This window comes from Glycine soja, chromosome 10, assembly GCF_004193775.1.
Source record: "Glycine soja cultivar W05 chromosome 10, ASM419377v2, whole genome shotgun sequence".
Lineage (NCBI taxonomy): Eukaryota > Viridiplantae > Streptophyta > Magnoliopsida > Fabales > Fabaceae > Glycine > Glycine soja.
In genome coordinates, this window is record NC_041011.1 from 5,933,504 (window position 1) to 5,944,164 (window position 10,661).

General features: G+C 37.0%; 2 protein-coding genes across 2 annotated transcripts; one reads left to right on the plus strand and one right to left on the minus strand.

Annotated features, from left to right (window-relative positions):
- Positions 1–4,849: 4,849 nt before the first annotated feature.
- On the minus strand, positions 4,850–5,588 carry LOC114370434 (protein MAIN-LIKE 1-like). The gene is made up of 2 exons (XM_028327784.1): positions 5,430–5,588; positions 4,850–5,335 (listed from the first exon to the last, which is right to left on the minus strand). The coding sequence occupies exons 1-2, from the start codon at positions 5,586–5,588 to the stop codon at positions 4,850–4,852; spliced, it is 645 nt and encodes a 214-aa protein (XP_028183585.1).
- Positions 5,589–6,795: 1,207 nt separating this feature from the next.
- Positions 6,796–10,344, plus strand: LOC114370438 (vinorine synthase-like). The gene is made up of 2 exons (XM_028327788.1): positions 6,796–6,927; positions 8,884–10,344. Exons 1-2 carry the CDS (start codon positions 6,796–6,798, stop codon positions 10,342–10,344), a joined length of 1,593 nt encoding a protein of 530 aa, XP_028183589.1.
- The last annotated feature ends 317 nt before the right edge of the window (positions 10,345–10,661 follow it).

A 10,661-nucleotide genomic window follows, 5' to 3' on the forward strand; every position in this document is an offset into this window, starting at 1 on the left:
CCGTCATTCACAATGAGTGTGGGGTTTATTTTCAAAGTTCTACTCCAGTGCCCATGAGAGTATCAAACCTATGCGATTTTTCAACTCTTAAAAGCATAATACATAACACCCTTTAGCTAAACAACAATCAAGTTGTGGATGAAATTCATTATCGGCGACCGCTCGAAGATACAGGTAACAACATTCACTTCCAATGTATGCAATTGAAACATGACATGGATGTGAACACCATGTTAATGTGTAATGATCAATTTTCATGTGTTGGACCGATTGAGTTGTTATGCACCGTTGGTAGAACACCAGATGCAATTTTAAACTTACTTGAATGCCACAGCATCCCTACTCATGATGCGGTTCTGTATTACAACGGAAGGTGGAACATGTCACGCCAAAACAACTTTGTGGGTTACGCGTTCACAGGAATAAATCCCCAAAAATTTGATATTCCAAAAGGATGTACCATAGAGGAACTGAAGGATTTGATCAAGCAAGTAGCACCTAAAGGGAATCCTCCTCATGGGATTCATGAATCCCAACTTGTAAGGCATTTGTTTTATCGACAGCCTGCTCATTTGGAGTATTCTGACAAAGTTTTAAAATTTGAAATTATTGAGCTGAAATTTAACGACGACGTGCTGAAGGTGTTGGTAGAGTCCAATTACTGGAAACAATTTGTGCCAATAGAAATTTTGGCTCTCTTTAGTAAAGTGGTTTTGGAAAATGAGGACGAGGTGGTTACGTCCTTGCATGTTTGAATGTTAGTTATATGTTGTGGTGTTTCGTGCAAATTATATTTTGTCCATCATGTTCAAGTGAATGTAATGTGTTAGTGTGTCAAATTGTTATGTTTGTGACCCATTTGTTATGTGTATTATGTATGAAACAAGGCTACTTAGGCATGTTTCTAACAGGCCCAAAACAAACTTTTTTTATTTTTGGTGCTTCGGTTTGAGGTGCGATTCGATGGAACGGGGCGCTGCTTTTATTTTTGTTGGGTTCCTTAACGTGCTAACATGACAAATAGGGGCCATCGACAGTCTTAAGTGGCTCCCACATAATTTAAAAAAAAGTCCGAACAGGGGTACTTAGGCATGTTTCTAACAGGCCCAAAACCAACTTTTTTATTTTTGGTGCCTCGGTTTGAGGTGCGATTCGATGGAACGGGGCGTTGCTTTTATTTTTTTGGGTTCCTTGATGTGCAAACATGACAAATAGGGGTCCTCGACAGTCTCAAGCGGCTCCCACATAATTTTAAAAAAAACCCGAACAGGAGTACTTAGGCATGTTTCTAACAGGCCTAAAACCAACTCTTTTTTTTATTTTTGGTGCCTCGGTTTGAGGTGCTATTCGATGGAACGGAGCGCTGCTTTTTTTTTTTTGGGTTCCTTGACGTGCAAACATGACAAATAGTGGCCCTCTACAGTCTCAAGCGGCTCCCACATAATTTTAAAAAAAGCCCGAACATGGGTACTTAGGCATGTTTCTAACAGGCCCAAAACCAACTTTTTTTATTTTTGGTGCCTCAGTTCGAGGTGCGATTCGATGGAACAGGGCGCTGCTTTTATTTTTTTTGGGTTCCTTGACGTGCAAACATGGCAAATAGGGGCCCTCGATAGTCTCAAGTGGCTCCCACATAATTTTAAAAAAAAAGCCTAAACATGAGTACTTAGGCATGTTTCTAACAGGTCCAACTTTTAATTTTTTTTTCTTTAATAAAATTGTGATGTCATCATTTTTATTTTTTCTTTCCATATTTGAATGAATGGAATAAGATATTATTTTCAATATAACAATTTTTTTCTTTTCCTAAAACAAATAATATTTATATATTTATATTAAATTACAAAGTAGGAGAAAATCTCCTTGTTAAATTATTTTATCTTTTTTATTTTATATATTCAAATACCATTATAAATGTGACTCGTGTGTGGTTTATATTTAAATTTCAAAGTATATATTTATAGAGAGACAAACATAAATCATAAATGATGTAAGTAAATGTGTTTTATCACATACATAAACAAATACTAAAATTAATAATTTAAATACAATAAAAATATAAATCCTAATCTATGCGGCATCTTTGTCGCGGCCTAAGACTTCCATCTGCGGCGTCACCTCTAGCTCTCCTCAGACAACGAGTCATGATGTCATATAAGTCAGTGCCTTCAGTGATCATCCTGAGGTTGATGACCCGCTCCAAATCCTCAGCAATCGTTCCTAAATCCTCAGCCATCCCTTGACATCCTTGGCAGTCAACTTGTCACAATCAAAATAACAAAATTAGTATCACATTTTTAAAAAAGTTAAATTATGAAAAACTACACAAGTTATGCTTACCACTGAATGCGTAGGGAGATCGGACGCGACTGAAACCTCGGGGATAGGTGCCTCGACAAACTCCTCATCATGAGGGGGAGGCGGATGTCTCGGCTCAGCAGTCTCCTCGATCGACGTGATGAATGAGTGCGAAATCCAAAAAAACCAGTCCATGTAGTCTGGCACCACCTGCCCAGGAACTACACAGAGCTCCCCTGCAGGCAACAAATGGTCTGAAAAATGCAGCCACCAGTCATCTATATCATCAATCGTCAAAGAATCACAAACCGGCGGCGGAGGGACGATTTGAATGTAGCCAAACTGTCGAAGAACCCGCTCAGGTCGAACGTACACGACAATCTGACCCCATCTGAGCTGACCGGTGTACGACGATATCAAGTCAAAGCCTCTGACTCCGTGGTGCTCAGCATAGGGCATCCAGCACACGTCAGTCACAGTCAGGGCATCCATTCGTGTCCGATACAGAGCTCCCTTGATCCCCGTCATATGAGCCTTACCCGTAAGCCACCTGCACGCCCGTGGGCTCCCCTCATCATAAGCATCATGAACGACGCATGTATGCACTGTAGGAAAGTGCTCATATATCCAGCACTACAAACACATAGTGAACATCAATAAAAAAAAAGGGATTCAATGCTACTTCAATTTAAATTATCAGTAATAATACGTACCTAAAGAAGTGTAATGTAACCGCCCATCTGCCGTGTAGAGGCCTGCGACGCGTCGTTCAGATGCTCGTACATGTGGACCAATGCTGCCGCTCCCCAGGCAAATCCCCCTGCCTGGGCCAGGTCCATGAAAGCCTCCAGGTGCACGACATGTACATGGGTTGAACTCTTGTTGGCGAAAAGAGTATGTTGGATCGAGTGGCCTCATAATAATTAAGAAGGGGGGGTTGAATTAATTATTCCTAAACCTTTACTAATTAAAAAATTACTCTTCTAAGGCTTTTACTAAATTGTTAAGAGAATGAGGAGTAGAAGAGAATCTTAACAGAAAGTAAAAGCGGAAATTAAATGCACAACGGAAAGTAAAAGAGTAGGGAAGAAGGAAACAAACACACAAGAGTTTTTATACTGGTTCGGCAACAACCCATGTCTACATCCAGTCCCCAAGCGACCTGCGATCCTTGAGATTTCTTTCAACCTTGTAAAAATCCTTTTACAAGCAAAGATCCACAAGGGATGTACCCTCCCTTGTTCTCTTTGAACCTAGTGGATGTATCCTTCACTAGAATTGATCAACAAGAGATGTACCCTCTCTTGTTCTCAGTCAAACCCAAGTAGATGTACCCTCTACTTGTACCACAAAGGATGCACCCTCCAATGTGTTAAGACAAAGATCTCAGGCTGTTAAACCTTTGATACTTTGTGGATGGGCATACAAAAGAATTCTCAGGCGGTTAGTCCTTTGAACACTTTTGTATTAGGGAATGGGAAGAATCAAAAGAATTCTCAAACTGTGTCGTTTTGAATTCTTTGACAAGGGAGAAGGGAGACACAAAAGAATTCAGGCGGTTAGTCCTTTGTTCTTTTGGAAAAGGGAGAAGAGAGACACAAAAAGAATTCAGGCGGTTAGTCCTTGGTGAATTCTTTTTGGCAAAGGGAGAAGAGAATGAAAAGATGAATAGCGCAAGTTTTCAAGGTTTGGAAAACCAAAAAACTTCAGAAAGCTTTTGGTACAAAGAAGAAGAAGAAGTTCAAAGAGATTCAAGGCTTGCAAAGGATTGATTGAATGAATGTAAAAAGTATGTTGAAAAGCAAATCAAAGCCTTGCTTTTATAGACTCTTCATGTCTGGCCAAGAAGACCATTTAGAAGAGTTATAACTTTTAGAAAAACTTAAAACCAATTTGAAAAAGTCAAAACCTTTTTGAAGAGTTACATCTTTTGATTTATTCATAAACAAACATTGGTAATCGATTACCAAATTAGTGTAATCGATTACACAAAGCTTTTGTGTGAAAGGATATGACTCTTCACATTTGAATTTGAATTTCAACGTTCAAAGGCACTGGTAATCGATAACCAAAACATTGTAATCGATTACAGCTTTTTGAAAATAATTGGAACGTTGTAAATTCAGTTTGAAAACTTTTTCAAACTCATTTTGCTACTGGTAATCAATTACAACAATCTGGTAATCGATTACTAGAGAGTAAAAACTCTTTGGTAAAGGGTTTTGTCAAAAATTCATGTGCTATTCAAAGTTTTGAAAAAACTATTTAATACTTATCTTGATTGAGTCTTCTCTTTATTCTTGAATCTTGAGTCTTGAATCTTGATCTTGATTCTTGAGATCTTGAACCTTGAATCTTGATTCTTGTCTCTAGACTTTCTTCTTGAGTCTTGAATTCTTCTTGATTCTTATCTTGAACTCATGAATTGTTCTTGATTCACTTGAGTTGTTCTTTGATTGATCTTTGAGCTTTTTATCATCACCTTTGTCATTATCATTATTATCATCAAAACACCTTTGAATCACCTTTGATTCACCATGAAGCTTTGCTTCTACAGAGTACAACCCACAAAGTGGAGCAGATACGTGTGGGCTGCTACAACCCATCGTCTGGCCCCGCACTGGCTCTCATACACGTCCTGAAGCCACCCTAACCGGACATGAGGCCCACCAGCCTGTCGGGTCTCAGTTGTAGCCTCCTCATGACTCACCTTAAGAAGCTCTGTCAGTAGACCAATCGCGTCTGAAGTAACCAGCGGCTCAAACTTATGCAGCGCGCTAGTGATAAGAACGTGTAGGAGTGACGCCACATCATCCAGCGTGATCGTCAACTCGCCTACTGGCAGGTGGAACGTGCTAGTCTCGCGATGCCACCTCTCGATGAAGGCGGATATGAGTCCAGGATCAGTGGTGATAACAGAACACCTGATCAGTGGACTCAATCTGGTGGCAGCAATCATGCCTTCGATCTTAGGCGTTGGTCTCCCAATTTTATCTACTTTTCTACCATGGGAGACCAACTTCAGATCGGGTCGTTCCTAAATTGAATAACAATTTATAATAACGTGTATATAAAAAAAATCCAACTACAAATAATTTTTATGTAATTACTCAACTTTAAAAAGCACGTACCTGTCCACTCCAGATGCTGTGTGCGACATCCTCAGCAAAACCGGTCAAAATCGATGGGTCGCGTGGCCCACCGGGGAATCCCTCATCTCCAGCAGGTGATCCCAAGCTCCCATCAATAGCCACTCCCTCTGTGTGAACAGCATCGGCAACGCCTGTCATCTCTGGGGTAGCATCAGACACATGAGGAACATCCTCATGCAACTAAGGCACATCCTCAGGTCTCTATGTAATGTCCTCACGCACACGAACCCGTTGCCTATGTGCTGAAGCAGTAGGCCTGCGACGCCGAGGAACATCAGCCTAATGCGCATCCTCACTAATGCCTCTACCTCTACCAGTTCCTAACGCACGACCTAAACCTCATGTTCTAACCATGATCTGAAATCATGAAGAACATTTACTTTTTTTGGTCAAATTAAATATTCAAATAATTGGTAACAAAGCTTTGTCATTACTAATTTGTTCAAACACATGTTTTGTATGTTTCTCACTAATGTACACACAAGAATTTGATAAAGTTGGGAGATTCATTTATTTGTAGCTTATTCCAACATATACACTGAATGTTTTTCTTTTTTGGTCACTAAGGGTGCATGAAAGCTATCTTTCATCACCACCTAGGGTGCAACACAAACAACCACCAAGGGTGCATCAAAAGCAACAACCAAGGGTGCATGAAAAACAAAATCACCACATACATATGTAAACCTTAAAGCCTCAAACAACCACATAATATATATAAGTCACAGCTTAGGCTCATTAATCAAAAATTTGCCTTATACAATATCTGCATATTCATATATCAAAGGCAACAATTTCTCATTTCTCATATACATATACACTTTGTAATAGCAAATAAATAAAAAAAACTAACTAATAATATCAATAAATTGGTGGTTCAGACATAATTTTCAAGAAAAAAAATCAATATACAGCAAAACATGGTCCGAGGAAGAAGGTTCCGCAGGTTCTTCCGCAAGAAGGAGAGGTAGCCTGCGGAAGAAGGTTCCACAGGTTCTTCCGCGAGAATCCGCGGAAGATAAGGTTCTTCCGTGCGTTAGAGTCGGTTCGCCTTTCACCTGCGGAAGAACCTTCTTCACCTTCTTCCGCTGGATCCTGCGGAAGAACACCTTCTTCCGCTGACACTCGCGGAAGAACACCTTCTTCCGCTCGAACAACCACAATCCACTTTCACACGCACGGAAGAAGGTTCTTCTCTGCGGAAGAACCTTCGTCTTCAACCTCAAGCACCACACATATCACTAATATCGTCTATCCTACGACCATTTATGCGATTCACAGAGATACGAGGTTAGAACGTTAACCTGAATGGTGGAAGGAAACGAACAAACGGAGGAAGAACCCAATGGAGGATGCCAATGGAGGGGAAGCCGGGGAGAACGAAAGCCAACACGGAGGAGAAGAAGCCAGACGAGAAGAAACGAAGGGCGCGGAGGAAGAAGATGCCAGACGGGAAGCAAATTTGAAATGGAAGATTGTTGGGTGCACGGGCAACGAAGGAAGAAGAAAGCAGGCCGCGGAAGAAGAAAGACTTTTTTTTTAAAATATATTATCTTCTATTTGTTAAATAAAGGGTAATATTGGTACTTCATTGAATTGCTGGGTGCACCTAGCAATGCCCAATAAACAAGCTAGGCTTTTAATCTGCCCGCGTCCACACTACTTAACTCTCAAGGTAATGGGCTAGTTCATGATCCGTGAAACTAAATAAAAAATGCAATAATAAATAAATAATAAAATTGTAGTTTGTGGATATATTTGTATTAACTTATCTTTAAAAGTCCCATTATGAAATTTATCCCTTAAAAACATTTTGTGGTGCAAAATTTTGGTTTTTATGGATAAATATCTTTGAATATTTTGGAGTCAACTTTGTTTTAGCACTAGAAACAAACATCGATCCTCAGACATACTTATGATCTTTAGTTACCACAACTAAATTTATTAAATGGTTCAATCAAACATCTAATTGGAAAGAAAAAAGTGAGATGGTTCAAAAAAAGCCCTAAGTTACTTCAGGTGTGATTTTTTTTATTTTATATTAAAAGTATGGTTAAGAAGCATGGGTAAATTCATTATATCAAGCTGAAAAGTCTACAATCATAAATAGGTAATTTTTTTAAGCTCATGGCCCGTGAAGGCTGTGGGTTATAATGGCTGACCCGTAGACCTTGAGTAATGACGGTGACAACGATTATAGTGTCAATAACAATGATATTTATGAAAGAGGTCATGAGAACAATAATAAAGAATTATTGACAATGGTGTGGTGTGCATATCAATGATGGTTGTAATTATGATGTTGACAATGATGACAATTGTGACACAGTAAAAGTAATGAGGATGATGACGATAACGATAACAATAACAATAATTTTACAATGATCGTAATAATAATAAAAATGGCAATAACAATAATAGAAGCATTGGTGTGAGATAGGATGGTAAAAGGGATGGAGAAAGTAGTTATCATATTCTATTATTTTTTAACTCAACTCGTTCCTTAAGATAAAAAGCACACCTTCCCAATTGGTTAAAATACATATAATAAGATAAGCAAATCATATTTTATTGGTGCACCGAATAATTTTTATGACAATATAATAAGATGGTTTTGTGATCAATGTGCCTGAGTCATCACACAAGTATTAAATGAATTTAAAAATAAGTATTAAATGAATTTTAAATATTATTATAATAAATTATGAAACGTTCTACAGATGAAAAGCTGAAAAATGCGTGTCTTTTGTCGTGATCAGTAACTTTTTTTATAAAAACGCTTAAGGTATTAATTTAAGGATGTTAAATATATTATTAAATGTTTTTAATCATTTACTATGTAAAATAAAGTAGTAGTATTTTATTTAGTATAATAAATGATGAAAACTTTCTACGGATGATCAGCAGCAAAGTATGCAACTTTTTTCGAGATCAATAAATATATTGAAAGGAACATTTAAGGCATTAAATTAAATTGAATACTCCAATATTTTATTAAATTTTATTAACATATATTTAAATGATTAGATAAGTTTAATATTTTTATTGCAATAAATGTTATATATATAAATAAAGAAAGTATAGTATGGACTGAAAAATAATTTTATATTATTATAATTTAATTACAAACTATATTATGTATGATATAATTTTTTTTATAATAATACCTTAAAATTACATTAACCACAATTTCTAATTAATTGATAGTGTATAGTGTTTTTCATTGTATAATCATTAAACTCAATAAAAAAAATTTAATATAAAAATTCAAAGGCTCGACCGTTTCACAACATATTTAGGGCTTAAGAAAATTTAAATTTCAAATTTATCTAAAGCAAAAATATAAAAAAGATTAAAGATAATAAAAAGAAACATTTTCATAAAAAAAAAAAAAAGAGACACTATTTGACAAATTTCTTATATATTTGTGCAGAGTGGGACAATCGACTATGCTACTTACTTTCTCAATCACACCTTTGCATCAACCAAGAATATGGAAGTTGAAATAATCTCCACTCAGTGCATCAAACCCTCTTGCACAACACCAAATCACCCAAATACATATAATCTCTCAATCTTAGACCAGTTCATGCCTTCTATATACATACCAATGGTTCTTTTCTACTCTTTTGCTCAGAGTTCTCAAGCCAATATTGACAGTACTATAACTCAACAAAGATTGAAACAATTAAAGGAATCATTATCACAAGTCTTGACTCATTTTTACCCATTCGCTGGAAGGGTTAAGGACAAGTTTACCATCGATTGCAATGATGAAGGGGTTCACTACACCGAGGCCAAAGTAAGTTGCACTCTAGCTGAATTTTTCAACCAACCTAATTTCTCGTCGCTTATCCATAAACTTGTTCCAAATCAACCAATTATGGAATTAGCGACCGAAGGGTACACAGCCATGGTACAAGTGAATTGTTTTGCATGTGGTGGCATGGTGATAGGTACCTTGATATCTCACATGATAGCGGATGGAGCAGGTGCAAGTTTCTTTTTAAATAGTTGGGGTTCTAATTCTAACTTTTCTCATCAAGATGCATTTGATCAATTTCCAAACTTTGATACCCCTTTCCCTCAGAATAATAATAATTATGCATGCCCACATGACACAAATGTGATGAATTTGTGTGGCCAATTTTTGAACGAGGGTAGGGTTGCTATGAGGAGGTTTTTATTTGATGCTGAAGCTATTTCGAGGTTAAGGGCTCAAGGGTCTAGTTTAACCGTGCAAAACCCTACTCGAGTGGAGGTAGTAACATCCCTTCTATGCAAATGTACTGCAAAAGTTTTCAATGCAAACTTTGGTTTAGAGAGGCCTACTTTGATAACTCATGCGGTAAATATGCGTAGAAGGGCATCTCCTATGTTTCCAAAATCGTGTATGGGTAATTTTGCATGGTTGGCTTTGGCTTTAATAATGAGTTCAAAGGACAACAAGGTAATAATGGAGTTATTACCTGACTTGGTTGTTAAATTGAGGGAAGCAGTGTCAAGTATCAACTCAGATTTTGTGAAAGGCTTCGAAGGTGATGAAGGGTATGCTAAATATTGTGAAGTTTCAAAAGAGTTAATTGAGAAAGCATCGAGTTTTGCTGCAACGACCACAAGTGGGGTTAATTACGTTCATTTTACGAGTTGGTGCAACTTTGGACTTTATGACGTTGATTATGGATGGGGAAAACCAATTTGGGTGTCTTGTGTGGCTGATTCAGTTGACGATTCTATGTTTTTTAACGCGGTCATACTAATGGATACACCTTCAGGAAATGGAATTGAATGTTGGGTTTACTTGAATGAAGATGAAATGGCCATATTGCAACAAGACAAGGAGCTCCTTGCTTTTTCAACCTTAGATCCAAATCCTCAGCAACTAAAGGATTAATATCATTATCTCATGCCTCATGTTTGACTGGTCTTTATGTATGTATTAAAATAAAATGACCTGTTAATATAATAATAAATTGTTATATACCAAATCTATTATTATTATTATTATTATTATTATTATTATTATTATTATTATTATTATTATTATTATTATTATTATTATTATTATTATCTCTAATCATATAAAATTCTTCTATTCAATTCCATATGATTATATATATGCCAAGTCAAATCCCAATTCACTGATTATGTCACCTAAAACTAAAGTATGCAAAATATCATAGCTTATTTCCACTTCACTAGCACAGAATG